The sequence below is a fragment of the Poromitra crassiceps genome (genome assembly GCF_964638095.1).
Source record: "Poromitra crassiceps genome assembly, chromosome: 4".
Classification (NCBI taxonomy): Eukaryota; Metazoa; Chordata; class Actinopteri; order Beryciformes; family Melamphaidae; genus Poromitra; species Poromitra crassiceps.
In genome coordinates, this window is record NC_139626.1 from 17579599 (window position 1) to 17599303 (window position 19705).

The window sequence follows — 19705 nt, forward strand, 5'->3', positions numbered from 1 at the left end:
CGACTGTCAGTCAGTGAGTGAGATCTCTGCATGTCTGTGCGCAGACACGACTGTCAGTCAGTGAGTGAGATCTCTGCATGTCTGTGCGCAGACACGACTGTCAGTCAGTGAGTGAGATCTCTGCATGTCTGTGCGCAGACACGACTGTCAGTCAGTGAGTGAGATCTCTGCATGTCTGTGCGCAGACACGACTGTCAGTCAGTGAGTGAGATCTCTGCATGTCTGTGAGCAGACACGACTGTCAGTCAGTGAGTGAGATCTCTGCATGTCTGTGAGCAGACACGACTGTCCGTCAGTGAGTGAGATCTCTGCATGTCTGTGAGCAGACACGACTGTCAGTCAGTGAGTGAGATCTCTGCATGTCTGTGAGCAGACACGACTGTCAGTCAGTGAGTGAGATCTCTGCATGTCTGTGCGCAGACACGACTGTCAGTCAGTGAGTGAGATCTCTGCATGTCTGTGCGCAGACACGACTGTACGTCAGTGAGTGAGATCTCTGCATGTCTGTGAGCAGACACGACTGTTAGTCAGTGAGTCACATCTCTGCATGTCTGTGAGCAGACACGACTGTCAGTCAGTGAGTGAGATCTCTGCATGTCTGTGAGCAGACACGACTGTCAGTCAGTGAGTGAGATCTCTGCATGTCTGTGAGCAGACACGACTGTCAGTCAGTGAGTCAATCAGTCAGTAAGGCAATTAGCGAAGGAGACAATTAGGCAAGGAGACAATTAGGCAGAGAGAAAATAAAGCTGTGAGTTAATTCGTCTGTTACAGATGCAGCAATCTTCAATTGGCGCAGGGACCTTGCAGGGGGGGGAAACAGAAACGTAACCGTTTCTGCGCCACGTTCGCCCGTCTATTAACATGGGTTCCATGCCGTGGCCGTTCCGCGCCCCAAGGCGTGCGTTAATCGTGTGTGGGGGGAAAAAGAGTGCAGTTAAAGTCGAGCTGAAATTGGATCTCAGGGTCTGTTGGACAGATGAGGCAAGAGATTTAGGACCCCAATGTATGGGGACAATGTATGGAAAGAGACCCCAATGTATGGGGTCTCTTTCCTCTACTGTGAGGTCTTCTAACCTGAGGAATCTCCATGTTATTTTTGATCAAGCTATGAGCTTTGAAGTTTGAACATCATATTAAATCTCTGGCCCGTACTTCCTTTTTCCATCTCAGGAACATTTCCAAACTCCGATCCGTTGTCTCTCAAGCCGAGCTGGAAATGATTGTTCACGCCTTTGTTTAATCTCGTTTGGATTATTGTAACTCTCTTTTTACTTGCCTTAGCAAGAAGTCATCTTTGGACCGATTGATGACATCACTCAATGATGACATCACAATTGCTCGAGTGACCGTCACTGATCACATCATGGAGTGCTCGAGTGACGTCACTGAGCGCACAATTGCTCAATTTCGCATGTCATAGACATTGTGACATCATCAGTGACATCACAATTACTGATGACATCATCCAATGTGGGACAAAAATTAAAACAGCGAAACAGACAGAACCCACTTACTCCCTTTTTCATACTGTATATGATGGGAGGAGGGGCGGGACTGTTCTGATCATTTTATTGGTTAGAAATTAATTTATTCATGTCAGGTTTTCCAGGAGGTAAAATTGAATTTCACAGGGACTTAATTGATTAGTTGATTAATTGACCTGAATTGAAAGGAAGTGAATACAAATGTATGTGTCTGTGTGTGTGTGTGTGTGTGCGTGCGTGTGCGTGTATGTGTGCGCGTGCGTGTGTGTGTGTGTGACCTGTGGCTGCGGTACACATTGAGCAGGATGATGAGGAGGCCCAGGCTGTAGCAGGCCAGGTGGGGGCTACCAAACATCCTGCTGAGGCTCCGAGTGCGATACTCCCATCTGGCCACCTGATGAGAGAGACGGGGCGGGGCTATGTTATACATCATTTATGAATTAACATCTGGCCACCTGATGAGAGAGAGGGGGCGGGGCTATGTTATACATTATTTATGAATTAACGTCTGGCCACCTGATGAGAGAGAGGGGGCGGGGCTATGTTATACATAATAATAATAATAATAATAATAATACATTTATCTTATATAGCGCTTTTCTAGATAGTCAAAGTCGCTATGAATTCACATCTCGCCACCTGATGAGAGAGAAGGGGCAGGGCTATGTTACACATTATTTATGAATTCACATCTCGCCACCTGATGAGAGAGAAGGGGCGGGGCTATGTTATACATTATTTATGAATTAACATCTGGCCACCTGACGAAAGAGAGGGGGCGGGGCTATGTTATACATTATTTATGAATTAACATCTGGCCACCTGATGAGAGAGAGGGGGCGGGGCTATGTTATACATTATAATAATAATAATAATACATTTATCTTATATAGCGCTTTTCTAGATACTCGCTATGAATTCACATCTCGCCACCTGATGAGAGAGAGGGGGCGGGGCTATGTTATACATTATTTATGAATTCACATCTGGCCACCTGATGAGAGAGAGGGGGCGGGGCTATGTTATACATTATTTATGAATTCACATCTGGCCACCTGATGAGAGAGAGGGGGCGGGGCTATGTTATACATTATTTATGAATTCACGTCTGGCCACCTGATGAGAGGGGGCGGGGCTATGTTATACATTATTTATGAATTAACATCTGGCCACCTGATGAGAGAGAGGGGGCGGGGCTATGTTATACATTATAATAATAATAATAATACATTAATCTTATATAGCGCTTTTCTAGATACTCAAAGTCGCTATGAATTCACATCTCGCCACCTGATGAGAGAGAGGGGGCGGGGCTATGTTACACATGATTTATGAATTCACATCTCACCACCTGATGAGAGAGAGGGGGCGGGGCTATGTTATACATTATTTATGAATTTACATCTACCCACCTGATGAGAGAGAGGGGGCGGGGCTGTGTTATACATTATTTATGAATTCACATTTTGGCCTCATGATTAGTACGAAAATACCCCAAAAAACTAAACAAATCTTTTTTTACAGCCCACAGGACAGACATATGGAGAACTATGACAGGGTCCAAGCAGTAAGTAGTAGTGCTGCACTCAAACACACGCCTATAGTTGTTCTGATAGGAGCAGTTAAAAAATCTTTCAACAACAAGCATGATTTTGATAGGCTGCTACGGAATATTTTTTAATAATTGTTGTAGGCCTGCTTATAAGATTGAGTGTATCAAAGGCTAGCGTTAATTCTGTTTGTGTTTACTGATGAGGGGAAAAGCGAGGGCTTGTTAACTCCGCCTAAATGCACTACCCTAAATTTAAAATGTGCATATTGTTTTATTTAGAGGAAGAAAAAAAAAATATACACTGTAACCTTATCCGCCTTATGCTTTTGTATTTGGTCTAATATTTAACATTTGTAGCATTATGTTTTCAATAACACCTGCATAAAACAAAGTTGTAATTTATCAAACGTATATCTCTCTGGTTGACCTATTCAAGATAATAGCTATCCACCTTATTTTTGAATGCCCCACTGTAAAAAATAATTGTGCGTACAAGGTCCGTTTTAACGTGACTATTGCTGCAGCTTGCCATTTCCTAATGTATTCTACTTGATTTGAAAAGATGGCTGCCTACACTCAGTCTCTTGTACCCTGGCTGAATTGAACATAACTTGGTCAATAAGTATGTAACATACAAAATAAAACAACCCGTAATATCTTAATTTTATGTAGAATGCAGAGGACATGTAACTGTTTAGTTAAACTTGCATTCCAGGAATATTGTGCTCTTAAGATGACGTTAGTGGCTCGAGTCTGTTTCGTCCTGAAACCCACACGCTTTGCGGTGGTGGTTTTAGCGTAACCTATGTGCGATTCGAGGCGTAAAGTATGTGCGTTTTAGCGTAACTTATGTGGGATTCGAGGCGTAACCTATGTGGGGTTTGGCGTAACCTATGTGCGATTCGAAATAACGTATCCGAGATAGAAAACGTTATGAATATAGCCACGTTATAAACAATGCACTGCGCTCTTAAAGGGATATTTATCGACGAGATTTTTGCCAAGCTGGACCTGATTAGTGATTTGCTCCGTTCGCCCAGACGGGTGTCAAGCTGTCAGCAACAAGGCTGGGAGGATCACACCGGAAGAAGCACCCATCAGCAGATCAGGCAAAAATGGCCACCAAAAATAAGGTGGATAGATGTGGAAATGGCAGGAATGTTCAGAAATGCACAAATTCGCTCTTCTCATGATTTATAGATAAGGCACATTCTGAATTGGGTCGCCGTGTTTTGTAATTTTTTAAGATTAGATTAAAGATTAAACCGGACAGACAAACCCCGTCTTTATTTTGTCACAAACACCCTTTGGCATGCACACACGTGCACGACAGCCAGTACACACACACACACATGCACGGCAGCCAGTACACACACACACATGCTTTGGAGGCAGCGTGAAATTTGTCCTCCGTGTTGGACCCATCCTGGCTCGTCCTCCATGGTTCAGGCCAGGAGCGGTGGGCAGCTGCAGTGAAGCACCCGGGGACCAACTTCTTCCAACCGCCGCTGGTCAGACGACCATCTTCTGCATGTTTTTAGTTGGGGGTTATGTATGGAGGAAGCCCAGGGAGCACGGGAAGAACATGCAAACTCCACACAGCGGAAACTCCTTTCGACAAGTAGGCACTAAAGACATGGAGGGAACACACCCTCAGCGTCCCAGGCAGGAATCGAACCCAGGACCTTCTAGCTGTGAGGCAGCAACAGCACTACCACTGCGCCACCGTGTGGGCACCTGAAAAAGGTTTGGGAACCACTGCTCTGGGGCTGCTTTGAAGCTTCAGTTATTCAAATAAACATAACAATGAATTTTCCTTTTTACTGAAACAAAAACGGCTACAAAATGAACAGTAATCAGATCAAATTAATTAGTCATAGCCCATAAAAACAAATGTGCTCATATGTAGGCCCTGCTGGCTGCATGGTCAAACTGTCACAGTTTAAACTTTAAATGTACTTGTTTGAGAGAATAAGTAAAAATATATCTTGATGCATAATGAATCATGTTGGGTCCTACTTTCAGGTCAGTCCTACTTTCGGGTCAGTCCTACTTTCGGGTCAGTCCTACTTTCAGGTCAGTCCTACTTTCGGGTCAGTCCTACTTTCGGGTGAGCCCTACTTTCAGGTCAGCCCTACTTTAGGTCAGCCCTACTTTCAGGTCAGCCCTACTTTAGGTCAGCCCTACTTTCGGGTCAGCCCTACTTTTGGGTCAGCCCTACTTTTGGGTCAGTCCTACTTTTGGGTCGGTCCTACTTTTGGGTCAGTCCTACTTTTGGGTCAGTCCTACTTTTGGGTCAGCCCTACTTTTGGGTCAGCCCTACTTTTGGGTCAGCCCTACTTTTGGGTCAGCCCTACTTTTGGGTCAGTCCTACTTTTGGGTCAGCCCTACTTTTGGGTCAGCCCTACTTTCGGGTCAGCCCTACTTTCGACAGAGATGGGAAAACTCACATTCTTTACTTAAGTAGAAGTACAGTTACTTGTGTAAAAAAGACTGGTAAAAGTAGTACTGATTCAACTTGTTTACTAGAGTAAAAGTAAAAAATTACAGGCTCTTGTCATATGATAACTAGAATCTTTGCGCTACGCACTCAATTCTAGGGTGGGGACTCTGGAGACGATGAACCGAGCACACATGGACATACAGCTCTCCAATTATAGTAGGAGGATCGTATGTGGTTTATCTTGATGGTATTTAATCTCTTGTCCTGGATTTGTTTGAAATAGTCACTGAAGACCTAACTATAGGAAATGAAAATAGACAGTATTTGCTTTTGGTGTAGCACAAAGTCCTTCATCACTTGTGTTAGTGGTAGGGAGTGGACTTGGTCCAGGCGATGTGTACCCAGCGCTTGGCGGATCCGCATCCGACACACGTGGGCCAGACTGCGAGGACATCTCTTGGCCTCCAAAAAGACCCTGAGAGCCTCGGGATCCGCCCTCCCCTCGAGCTGTGCCTGCACCCAGGTCACCAGGGACGGGTCGGCGCCATGATCCAGGAGCAGCTTGACGAAGGCCGCCTGCCACCTGTTAAGCAGCACCACCTCCAGCAGGAGAGAAGCCACGTCACGGGACAGAACGCCAGCCTGGAGCAGCAGGCCGAAGCAGTCCAGGTGGTTGTGTTTAGTGCTGATGTAGAGAGGAGACCTCTTGAGGGCGTGAATGTTGTCCACATCAACAGCGGCACGGAACCTGATGAGTTCCTGCAGTATGTCCAGCCTTCCCTCCCATGCAGCATGGTAGACCGGGGTGTATGGGCTCTGTCCGCTTTCGTTGGGGTCGGCCCCGGCTTCCAGGAGAATGCGGACGCAGTCCAGGTGACCGAAGACCACGGCCCTTTCGAGAGGCGTGCTCTCCCACTCATCAGCTAGGTCTACCTGGGCTCCCTGGGTGATCAGGTAGGCCACACAGGCAGCGTGACCCCACATGGCTGCGAGCCCCAGAGGGGTCCACTCACACCGCTCATTGATCTGTCTTCTGAAGCGCTCTTCCTGCAGCAGGGTCCTCAGTTTGTCCAGGTCTCCTGCGTCAGCGGCATGGTGGAGCGGCCAGTCGCCACGCCCTGCTCCAACACCCATTCCGTCTGTAGGTCTGTCACTGTAACACACTGCTCAAACTGAAGGCTTTATTAAGGGACAAATTGTTCGAGTGACATCACTGATGATCACTGATGACATCACTCACTGATGACATTGCAATTGTTCGAGTGACATCACTGATGACATCACAATTGATCGGGGCAGTGGTGGTTCAACGGATAGAGAAGCGAGCTTGTGACCGGAAGGTCGTCGGTTCAATCCCCGAGACCGGCAAGATAAATCTGGGTGGGGAAAGTGAAAAGGCAGTGCCTGCCCCTCCCTCATTACCACCACCGAGGTGCCCTTAGGCAAGGCCCTTAACCCCAGATGATGTTGTGACATTGTGACATTATCAGTGGGACAAAGACAAACAGAGCCCACTTGCTCCCTTTTATGATGATGTGGTGAGGAGAGAGAAAGAATGAGTAATAGATGCCTGAAGAAGAAGCCCAGCAGCAGTGAAGGAGCAGCATGACTCACACTGTGTGGGTGCTTCACACTGTGTGGGTGCTTCTGGGGTCGCATCACCTTTGCAATCTCTCTAATTGACTCCAGAGACAGAGAGAGGGAAAACAACAAACTGAATAACGAGGCTAATCCTTCATAGAAGTCGTGAATATATATCTTGGGGAAACACTGAACTAAATGAACAAGGGTGAAAGAATTGGATTAATGACTTGGATTAACTAGTATGTTGTCAGCAGTATCACGGTCATTTGAGGTTATCTGCGTGACATGGATCTCTCCCCACTTAACCTGCCCTGGCTGAATCACTATTGTGTTATATAGAGCTGCAACGATTTATCGATGAATCGATTATTCTCGATCGTTTGGAAAAATGTATTGTCAACTAATTTATTTTTATAATCATAATCGTATAATCGACTATTTTTTTTAATAAAAAATACAAAAATACAAATGTAAATGTGAATATTTCCTGGTGATGTCATAATGTCTATAACATCATCAGTGATGTCACTCGAGCAATTGTGATGTCATCAGTGAGTGATGTAGTGCTGCGGGGCGGGCGAGGACGCACAGCGGCATGAGAAAGCTGCCTTAAAAATCTATAGTTTACGCACCTTTTTTTTGTAGCACTACAGCACTGGCTGTACCTCACCATTTTAACAGACTCCTAGTTGTCAGCTAGGAGTCCTAGCTGACTTTTTTGCCACAGGGTGGCGCAAATGAGCTGACGTTAAACTGACCGGACTTGACCTGGACATGGCCTCTGGTCTGTTTAGTTATAGAGAAATAACAGACGAATCAGAATGGAGAATTCAACAAGGCTGTGTAATAAATCATGATATTATGAAGAGATGTGGGTCAGTGGAGCTGTGGGCTACATATGCAGTGCAGATCATGTGACATGGAATATGGCCGAGGCATTCGCTGTGTCACGGCAGGTTGATAATGCATGAGCTGAGTGGAAATGTACCTGTTAACCTGTGTGTGTGTGTGTGTGTGTGTGTGTGTGTGTGTGTGTGTGTGTGTGTGTGTGTGCTTGCGCACGCGCGCATGTGCGTGCATGCGTGCGTGGTTACTGATAAAGTACATGGCAATCAGTAGTCTGATTGCAGAAGCTTTTGAGAAACAAGAAATACGCAGTTAGGAGCCAGATGAGGACAAATATCAAGCTGATTGTCAGTTTATCCACTCAGAATGGTTTGACATACACCGTCTATCACAGATTTGGGCACACCTCGCCCTTTCTCAGTTTTCAAAGTTTGATTTTCATTAACACATTGATTTCATCATCACAAATATTTGCATGTATACAGGGTTCCCACACCTTCTTAAACATCAAATTCAGGACTTTTCAAGAACCCAGAGCCAATTCCCTCAAACGCACGGACCCAACATGGCAGAGTTTGAGACATGGATCAAAGTTAATTACTGTTATTGTAACACTGAGGATTTTTATGAGACCGTCACCGGTCTCATGATAACATGACCATGACCATCGCACTTTCTGGAGGCAGATGGCGCGTGAAACAAGGACGCCCAGACAGCGGAAGACACACATGCAGACAGCAGAATGTAGCCTATTTACCAATGGGAGTGTTAACACATTGACTGCCAGCCGTTTTTTTTTTGCTGTAGGTAGCTTTTGCCAAGCCGTTTTTTTGAGGATTCTGGCTCATTTTACAAGAGCCGAGGATTCTTTTCTGCTTGGAGTTTGTCAACACAAAGTTCACAAAAGTACTAATAGAATGTGTGCTTTCTCTGTCTAAAAGAGTTAGTTTGTAGAGTTAGTAGTTATGTAGATATTAGCCGTTGAGTACAGCATGGTTTTAGCGTCTGAGAGTGAAAGCTGAGATAATCGCAGTTTTGTGAAATTCAATCAAACAGGCAGAACAGTCACTTTAACCATTTATTTTTGGCATCAGTGAGAGATCAGACATCCAAACAATATAGTTCCGAACGCCCTCTCCTTCAACTCCTCCCTCCGTGGGCGTGTCTAGTGGCTTTCAGCCTGCGTTTGTCACAAGCGTGTGCTCTGCTGCTGCTGCTGCGAGTTGAGCAGCCTCCCTCCCTGGCAGCGAGTTTGAGCAGCCTCCCTCCCTGGCAGCGAGTGTGGATAGGTCTCACTCGTCTCTTGGGTTTGAGAGCCCCGATGAAGCCCCGTGCGACTCTAGGCTTTATGCTGCTCACCCAGTCCATTTCTGGAACCCCCCACCGCAGCAGCGCGAAAGCGTCCCCGCCTACAGTATGAGAATGAGGCTCGTTCGTTTCTGACTGTAAAATCGCCAAGCCATTTCCTTGAGAATGGAGGAAGCAGCCGCGGGAGGCGGCTGCTTTTGGTTGACTTTCTCTCTGTCGGGAGAGGACCGTCGCCACCTAGCTGGTCGGTAAAATAGATTATACACATTCAATACTTCCAATATCTCCATAGGAGACGCGGGGGGCATTGATCCACGTAGCACCGTCAAAAAAAAAAAATCGATACGTCAATGGCAGTGAACCGCTGGATTTTTTTTGACGTATTAATACGTCAGTTGGCAGTCAACGTGTTAAGAAAAATATCATCAAAAGAACTTGAATTTATTTTCTTGCACAAAATATATAAATTCAAGCTCTTTCAATGGCCCATGTCTATTTGTCTATTTTCAAAAACTTTCAAGGCTTTGGTTTTTTTCTTCAAATTCACAAACTTTCAAAGTTTTCAAGCACACGTGGGAGCCCTGTGTATAATTGTTTGTTCACAGAATAAAATGTATAGTCTTTAATGGGTGTTAAGTTAGTGCAAGTCGACCACTTTTCCAACCATCCAGCGCTGTGTTGTTTGAACCTGGCTTGCACAGTGATCTTTCTAGTGAACCGCTCAGTTCCCACGGTTACCTGACTATCTCGTGGGATTTCAGAGCGTCCCGTTATCTCCATGTGACGCCCAGCGAGAGGCGGAGGGATACGCCGGGAAGGAACAGGCTGCCCACTTCTTTTCTAGCACCTCCGTGTCCGCGTGACACCTTATCTGCTGCTGACGTATCTCATCTCACACACTGCACTGCCACAAGTCACTCTCTTACCTCCGCTGTAAGTGACAGTTTGTTCAAATATAAAGTGTTCAATAGCTCTATATTCTGACAGCAATCACTGATATCGAGTGTGTGGTCAGTAACATGGGTCCCCCACTCGCTCTGCTTTGCAGTAAACAGATCCCATCCCACTTTATCCAATCAGGAGAGAGAGAACGCCAGAAAGAGGATTGAGTCAACAACACAGTTATGCTTGGAGTTGGTGTTCTGGACCTGATCACCATTTGACTCGTTGGGAAAGAGAACTGTGTTGACTCAATCCATCCTCCAGAATGACTTATAGCCACCTTTGGTAAATAGTAAATGGTAAATGGACTGCATTTCTATAGCGCTTTTATCCAAAGCGCTTTACAATGTGCCGACATTCACCCATTCACACACCGAAGGCGGCAAGCTGCCACGCAGGGTGCTGGCACAGCCATCGGGAGCAATTTGGGGTTCAGTGTCTTGCCCAAGGACACTTCGACCTGCAGACTAGAGGACCTTTAATAGTATACATCAGGCCAATCTGAAAGTGACAATGTTTACATGGACTGCCATCACTCCACTATTGACCTTATTCTAAATAAGACACTATTTCGATAAAGGTGTTTACATGAGCAGCTTATAAGGTAGTGTAAGGATATGTGTCCTTGTCGCTTAAGGATACATACACTTAATCTGGCTTCCCTCTTGCAGACACGGCCAATTGTGTCTGTAAGGAAGTCTGAGCAAGCTGGAGGTAACACGGGGGCTCGAACCCGCGACCCTCATGTTGGTAGGCAGGGAATCTCCCACTGCAATACGCGGACACAAAGAAGTCTTAGGTTAATCTTTGAAAATAAAAAGGATTTCAAAACCAGTTTACTACGTCAACACACTGTTTTTAGATGAGAAGTGGACTTTGTGACTGAAGGTTAAGTCTGAGGTCAAACGAAGCTCTGTGGTGAAGTGATACCAGAACAAGCCTCTCTTGGCTGGGCTGAGAACATCATCCATCCTGGAGCTCTTACCACGTTCCAGAAGAAGGGGTTGAAGATGATGGCGATCACAGCCACGCAGAACCTGGGCTCCCAAACGTTGATGCACTTCACAAACTCCTCCAGCAGCGCCATGTCCACCTGCAAAACACGAGAGGAATGTAATGCCATATAAAATCCGTTCTATTTCATCCCTCCTGACCGCCAGAGGCGGTGCTTTAAGCACTGAATATCTTCGTCTCGCGCTTGCACAGGTCGAGTACCTATACCAACAAAGTCACCCGTGACCCCCGCGTGACGCCGGCTTGTCTATATCTTCCGGTGTCATCCGCGGCTCTTTTCCTATGGAATCTTCTCGCGAAACCATGAGGATTCTGAGTGACTGAACGCTCTGGCGGTCATCCGGGATTCATAGAACCGTAGTTACATAAGTAACTTTCGTTTTACTTTGTTTCAAACTCGGATTCTCACATTTGCTGCTGAAGCCTGCCTAAGCAGCGCTGACTGAATGCTCCTCTTTTTTTCTCTAAAAAGAGACCTCTCAAACCACCCAAGTGCACTTGAAGGCATCTTGGCACACCTTGGCAGGTGATTGGCGCGGCCACCCACCTCCCTCTATGACGTATCACTGACACGTCTCGTGCCGATTGCCAAGGAAGATCATTCTGCTTGCATTCATTCAACCCGTGAGCTGGACGCTTTTCTCTCTCAGACCTACTGCTAGCTACCTAGTTTAGCTTACTTATGTTAGCTTCGGGTAGTTCGGGAGGCGGGAGCTACTAAATCTAACCATGCCACCAGAATCCCAGAGTGCCTTGCGCCAGCAAAGAAAGCCGAGCAGCAAAATACATTAAAAAAAACATAATCTGTCTTTTTGGAAGGAAAAGAGGTCGGCGGCCATGTTTGGAAAGTAGTGCTGTCTACCTCTTTTCCTTCCAAAAAGACTGATTATGAGCATTTCGGATTAATATTTCATTGTGTGTTGATTACCCTCCATTCTATGGTGATACTAGCTAACTTCACGACTGTAGCTCACTGTAAACTGCGCGGACAGTGCCGGTAAGGCATGGTGTATCTTGGTTATGTGGGGGGAAGGGGGCAAATGAGCTTAACTTCGGATTGTTTTTTAGTAAAATGTACAGCTGGGGCTAGAGTGAGCACTCAAAGCTAGCTCCATAGGAGGGATCACCGTGACGTCACGAGACCGCTAAACACCCGGAACCGTGGCAGTCAATTAGTATGAGTTGTGCCAAACAAACGTTAATATCTCAAAAACTATACAGGGATCAGCGTGTCGTCACTTGCCACCCAGAAATGCAGAACCCCGTGGCAGTTAATAGTATAGGTTGAGGCCATGTCTTGTCATAGACAGTCCGCATGTCTGGGAACGCCCACAAAATGTTAAACGGCTGGCACGTGAGTGGGGTAAAACCGCCCATATATCTCATGGGCTGGCTCACCAAAAGACGGTGCTGCGGCTCTGAACTACATGTTTGGGGGTACTAGAGCAGAACACAAGACGTCTGCTCAGATGTGCGTTTACTGCGGTGGTTAAATCCCCGATCGTGTCTGCCTGGGCTGGGCTATCAGCTAAATTCTAACTTTGCTGAATGGATAGAACGGGGGAATTTACCCCACCCTGACCCCGCCCCCAGGCTAACCCAGTGTCTATTGTGGGCGTTCCTAGAGCCTGTATGGGCGTTCCCAGACATGCGGACTGTCTCTTATATTTTGACATTCTGAGCGAGAGGAGAAGTAGCTCAAGAGTTTGATGTATAATATATGCATGTTTAGTTAAAGTTGTGTGAACTGTCGCAGTTTAAAAAAAAGTAAACAATAGCCTCACGGCTGACTCCATCGGGTCTCATTACCGTTTCCACCCAGTGCGGTTTGTTTACCAAAATGCTGCTTGGCTGGTCCCATTGCAGTTTCCACCCGGAAACGCAGTGCTAGCTCTATCTATCCTAATCAACTGTTTTCTTTTCCTACACACACAGAAATTATTTATGTTTGAGTGTTGTGGAATTGTAATCAGTCTTTTATTCTGAAAGGACTAGACCGGAAGTGTTCTTCTTTGTCTGACAGGAGGAGATACACAACACGCGTTTCTCCTATTTCTAATCTGTAGCCTCTGCTCCAAGCGCACAGACAGACAGCTAACAGACAGACAGACAGACAGACAGACAGACAGACAGACACAGACAGGGAGCTCGTTACAGAACCTTCATCTGCTTCTTCTTTTACCTGGCTGTAATCCACGTTGTTCAACCCTCCGCAGCAGTCCAGCAGCGCGGGATTACTCTCTACAACCGGATTATTCTTCCTCACAGCGTCGCTCATACACACTGTCTGAATGGTCTGAATACACACTAACGTTACCACTATGTATCTATATGTGTGTGTGTCTGATAACCGATATTACACACTAACTGCCTGGCTTGCAGACTGAGACTTTCAGTGAAAGAGAAGTCTGTATATCGGTATGTTGCAGTTGCCTCCCGTATGCCCAGATAACCTCTGACCCAGCGCAGTGCATTCTGGACAATGTGGTCCAAAGTCCAGTTTGACTGAAGGACGCAGTTATCCTGACAGATAGCGCACAGCCCCAGTCCACCCTTCACCCACAAACCACCTGACATAGATGTATGCTGTGTGAATTACTTTTCTCAGTTGAAATGAGATGCTTGTTGCCCGAGGTGAATAAACTCAGTAGGCCTACTGGCCTAGGCCTACTGAATTTATTCACCTCGGGCAACAAGCATCTCGAGAAACTTGGTTCCACAAGTAAAATAAATGTGTTTTTATAGGCCGCCTATGAAAAAAAAAAATGTTTAGTTATTTTAATCTGGCCTTCACCACATATAAGTATTTATTTATTATTATGACAATTATTTTCGTTATAATTTTATTTATTTATTTTAAAGTGAGCCCAAAACTAGGATTTAAAGAATTAGCATAAACTAAAATAAAAAATGGGGGGGGGCCTCCTTTTGTGGTTTTGGTTTTGGCCTAGCACAGAGGCCTATACCACGAAGCAAGATTAGTGGTTTAGTGAGGTAACTTCAGGTTTAACCTGTTTGCCGTGCTACGACGCTAGTTAACTTCTTACTTAGATATATTTCATAGCAATTTATGCTTCACATTTAACCTGGTCGAGAGCAGCTTAAGTTACAAGGATAACATTAAACCTTAAAAGGCACCGCTCACGAACCAATGAGCTTCCTGGAAAAGGAGAGAAGAGTCTTTTCCAAGACCCATTTAATCATATACGTCTCCAAAGCGCACCGTGTGTGCAACGGAGATGCTGAACCTGGTGGCGAAATCAAGCAAGCTGAATAACTTATGCATTGAGACAATCTGCAATTTTTTTGCCAGCCCTCCTTTCTGTGATTATTATGTGCAGCAGTGTTATTATGTTCAGCAGTGTTGCCTTTGGTTTTTATTACATCTTTGAATTCTTCATATTTCATTAAGATTATGGTTTGTTCCTCCAGCACGAAGTATTCATTTTTATTTGCTCCCAAGCACGTTTGACCCTGCTGAATGTAGCTGAACACTGCGTGCATGGAGAAATATCACTAAATCACCTGCGTAAAAAGGTTACATAAACGTCTCCAAAGCGCACTAATGTGCTCTGCATGCAATGGCGCTGCTATTTTTATATGCTTTTTTTTAATTCAATGAAAACTACGCCCGCACCGTGTTGATTCAGAGCCTATATTTCTAACGTTAAATCTATGATCTAAATAGGCCTACGGATTTTGGAAATTTAGACTGAGTTTATAGACTTCTACTCGCAAAAAACACATGCAGGTTTTATTGAGTAGACCTATCTGCTGTATCCACCTTATTTCTTGCTGCCATGATGCCTATGCGTTGTTCTTTCGGTGTGATCCTCCCAGCCTTGTTGCTGACAGCTTGACACCCATCTGGGCGAACGGAGCAAATCACTAATCAGGTTGCTTGGCAAAAATCTTGTCGATAAATATCCCTTTAAGAGCGCAGTGCCTACTGTGGCTAATGTTAGCGGCTAGCTAGCTATGTTACATGGCAGTAAAACGCCACTGAATGACCAAATTGATATAACTTTTAACCATTTTGAGTAACACTGTTAACTTTCCATACGGATCACCAGCGTTTGTTGTTTATAAGCATAACGTGGCTATATTTGTCATGTTGTCTATCTAACTCTGATACACTAAATACTGAGGGGCGGGCCATAGCGTCTCTGTCGATGATTTGATTTGACAGTTCTGGGCACTGGCGTTGGCGTTGGCCAATCCTGGCGTGTTCCACCCCGAAATCGATTGTGTTCCGGCGCAAAGCGAGTGGGTTCCAAGATGAAACAGTCTCGAGCCAACTACGTTATTTTAGAGCAGCGCAGGGGGGGTATGGTGGCGCAGTTGGTAGCGCTGTCGCCTCACAGCTAGAAGGTCCTGAGTTCGATTCTCGCCTGGGATGCTGTGGGCGCTGGAGTTGTGACCCCCCCATATCTTCAGTGCCCACTGCCCAGGTGGGCTATCGCGTCGAAAGGGCCTTTCTGTGTGGAGTTTGCATGTTCTCCCCGTACCCCCCAGGGGGTTCCTCCGTACATAACCCCCCACTAAAAACATGCAGAAGATCGTCATCCGACCAGTGACGACAACATCTGAAGTTGGTCCCCGGGCACTGGAAAGAAAAAGCGACCACTGCTCCTGGCCTGCCCCCTGGAGGAAAAGGACAAGCCTGGATGGGTCAAATGCAGAGGACATATTTCACCGGCCACCGTCAGCATGAGTGTGTTGTGGCCGCATGCATGTGTTGTAGTGTTCGTGTGACAAGAAAGACGGGCTTCCGTCTGAAATCGTGTTTTTTTTTTATACAATATTCCTGGAATGTCCTCTGCATTCTACATCAAATTAAGACATTACCGTTTGTTTTATTTTGTATGTTACATACTTATTGGCCAAGTTATGTTAGTTAATGGGGGAGGAATTCTGCATCTTGCCTGCAGAGTTTTCAAATCAACCGTTTTAGGAAATGGCAAGCTGCAACAATCAGGTCACTTAAACCGGACCTTGTACCCATAATTATTTTTACAGCGGGGCATTCAAAAATAAGGTGGATAGGCACTAGGCAGAAATGGCAGCAGAAATCGAATGACTGATGTGAATAAAAGCGGTAACTTTAGACAGTCCTTCAGTAACAGACTCATATCCAATGCAGACTTTGATTGTGACATGCAGCAAAGCTCCGTTAATTAATACACTTTGATGTGGCTTTCAATGAATGAGGAAATAGGCGTGTCTGATGCTGTAAAATCTGGAGCTGTCCATATTGCATTGTGATTGGCTAGTTGTTACAAACCACGCCTCTTTCGTGGGCACGAGCTCCTGTTCACGAGCATTTTCAGGTGCACGAGCTCAGAGCTGGATAAAGAAATCCAAATTGACAGACCCAGCTGATAACCGCCGTCGTGGTACAGAATAGGCTGATTGCTTTGATCTGGTTAAGCCAGACCAGATCAAGGGACAGATCCTGGATCTGTTTATCCTCCATTCGTGGTATGGGCCTCAGTACAGTTTGTCATATAGCAAGAAGTGTCAAAGTGATGTAAATCATAAACGTCGAATTGGGAAAATGGGACACAAAGGAACGTGTTTTCCCCTCAAAAAATACAATTGATTTTTGTTTTGCTTGTTTGCCTCATGATTAGATGTCCCTTTTGTTTACTAACACATCACCTGTTATAGGTGCGGGGGGGGGGGGGGGGGGGGGTGCGCGTGTGTGAGTGGCGGAGGGGTTTATTTAAATGCTAATTGATTCGTTTAGAAGAGAGAAAGATATAATGGCATAAACCAGCGCATATAGTTTGTTGTTTACCCAAGGAGTCTCTCTATCTCTCTCTCTTTTGCTCTCTCTCTCCCTCTCTCTCTCTCTCTCTCTCTCTGATGCTGACGATGATGATGATGTTCAAGTCCTAATGAGTTTAGTAGTATATTCTAAACGCGCTCTCTCTTCCACTCATCTCTCTTCTCCCCTCTCTCCTCTGCTCCTCTCCACCCCCCGCTGTTTGTTTGTGGGTTTGCATTCGAGAGGGCCACTTAGCCCAGGGCCCCCTGCCTGTGTGCCTGACTGAGCGTGCTCTCCCCTCATCACCCTGCAGGCTGTAGAATTGAGAGCTAGAGTCCTAGTCAAGTCTCACTCAAGTCTTTGAGCTAGAGTCCAAGTAAGTCTCACTCAAGTCTTTGAGCTAGAGTCCAAGTCAAGTCTCACTCAAGTCTTTGAGCTAGAGTCAAAGTCAAGTCTCAAGTCTTTGCATTTTATTTATTATTACCTATACCTGTTTATATTTGTGCTCCTTATTTGCCCCTCGCCTGTGAAGCACTTTGGTTTCAGCTGCTGCTGTATGTAAACACGATTTCAGACGGCAGCCCGTCTTTATTGTCACACGAACACACTACAACACATGCATGCGGCCACTACACACACTCATGCTGACGGTGGCCGGTGAAATATGTCCTCTGCATTTGACCCATCCAGGCTTGTCCTTTCCTCCAGGGGGCAGGCCAGGAGCAGTGGTCGCTATTTCTTTCCAGCGCCCGGGGACCTTCATTGGACCATCATTGGACCAACTTCAGATGTTGTCATCACTGGTCGGATGACGATCTTCTGCATGTTTTTTTTTAGTGGGGGGTTATGTACGGAGGAACCCCCTGGGGGGTACGGGGAGAACATGCAAACTCCACACAGAAAGGCCCTTTCGACGAGATAGCCCACCTGGGCAGTAGGCACTGAAGATATGGGGGGGTCACAACTCCAGCGCCCACAGCGTCCCAGGTGAGAATAGAACCCAGGACCTTCGAGCTGTGAGGCGACAGCGATTACCACTGCACCACCGTACCCCCTCTGTAAATGTGTTATATAAATAAAGTTGACTTGACTTGACTTTGAACTAGAAATCAAGTCAAGTCTCAAGTCTTTGAGCTAGAGTCCAAGTCAAGCCTCAAGTCTTTGAGGTAGAATCCAAGTCAAGTCTCAAGTCTTTGAGCTAGAATCCAAGTCAAGTCTCAAGTCTTTGAGCTACAGTCCAAAAGGCGCATCCCCACCATATTTGGGACTCTTTTGACGGGTCATGCAAATCTGTTCTGCCGAATAACGCACCCCCTTCTTAAGTTTCTTTTCAGACACTTCGGGTCAAACACTGTTACTTGTTTAAAAACCATATAGACTCTGTACTTAAAGACCACCTCGAAAGAGGTAATTTAACTAAAAATGAATGTGAATATATGAAGGTAGAATATCCAGTGACACCTGTGATTTACATTTTGCCTAAAATTCATAAGGTTTACACTACTGTGCCACCTGGAAGACCAATTGTCTCAGGGATCGGCTCTCTCACTGAGAAAATTTCTTCCTTTGTTGATTTCTTTCTTAAACCACATGTTTTTGCCCTTCCTTCTTATGTAAGGGATTCTAATGATTTCATTCAGGTTTTACAAACCTTAGATATGGTAGGTAATGACTCACTATTGGTCACTTTTGATGTTGAGAGTTTGTACACTAATATTCCACATCAAGGTGGATTGGAGGCCATCGAACATTTTCTCAATCAGAGGACAGATTGTATTCCCAGTACTACGTGTCTGAAACAGCTGACTGAAATAGTCCTCACAAATAACTTTTTCCTGTTTGAGAAATCTTTCTACTTGCAGAAATGTGGTACTGCCATGGGGAGTAAAATGGCGCCCAATTTTGCTAATCTCTATGTTGGCCTCCTTGAAAGCAACATTCTTCTCAACCCTGTTTTGAATCCCTTTTTACCACACATTAAACTATGGAAACGTTACATTGACGACATTTTTATGCTCTGGTCTGGGTCCAGCTCTGATTTGACGGCCTTTCACACATTCCTAAATGCAAGTAGTGAGTATCTGAAATTTACTATAGCTTCTGATCCTTTTCGGATGAATTTTCTTGATATTATGATTATCAACACAAATGGTAAGTTGAGCACAGACTTGTATAGAAAGCCCACAGATCGCAATTCTTTACTCCATGCTGACAGCTACCATCCAACTCCTCTCAAGAAGGGCATTCCTGTTGGCCAGTTTAAACGTATTCGCAGAATCTGTAGTACAGACGAGTCATTTAATTTACACTCTTTAGACCTGGAGTCACGTTTTAGACAGAGAGGTTATCCTGATCAATGGATTCAACCAGCGTCAGATAAATTCCGTGTCAGCTCTCAGGTAGAGTGTCTCACTACCAGGGATAAAAAAGTACGAGACGAACGTCTGAACTGTATGGTGCAATACTCTCCTCTTGGCTGTCAGTTTGAAAAAACAATTAAAAAACACTGGCATATTTTAAGTTCTGACTCCTCCCTTAACAATGTATTTTCAATTCCCCCACGTGTTGTGTATAAGAGACCTCCTAATTTAAAGAATTTATTGGTCAGGTCTCACTTGCGACAGCCGGCACCTTCTCATTTTTTGACTGAGATCCCTGATGGTAACTACAAATGTGGTAGATGTGCTCAGTGTAATTTCACTTACAAATGTCACACCTTCAACCACCCCATCACTGGTAAACGTTTTAAAATTAAAGGT

General features: G+C 45.4%; 1 protein-coding gene across 2 annotated transcripts in view; it reads right to left on the minus strand.

Annotated features, from left to right (window-relative positions):
- The window catches only part of pemt (phosphatidylethanolamine N-methyltransferase), an 85939-nt gene extending 72371 nt beyond the window's left edge, over positions 1 to 13568 (minus strand). For both annotated transcript variants that reach the window (XM_083634534.1, XM_083634533.1), the window contains exons 1-3: positions 13359 to 13568; positions 11148 to 11255; positions 1766 to 1881 (exon numbers count right to left, since the gene is read on the minus strand). In XM_083634534.1, coding sequence (XP_083490660.1) covers positions 1766 to 1881; positions 11148 to 11255; positions 13359 to 13454 — 320 coding nt within the window. In that variant the 5' untranslated portion in view covers positions 13455 to 13568. The remainder of the gene's footprint in view (positions 1 to 1765; positions 1882 to 11147; positions 11256 to 13358) is intronic.
- Positions 13569 to 19705: the final 6137 nt, after the last annotated feature.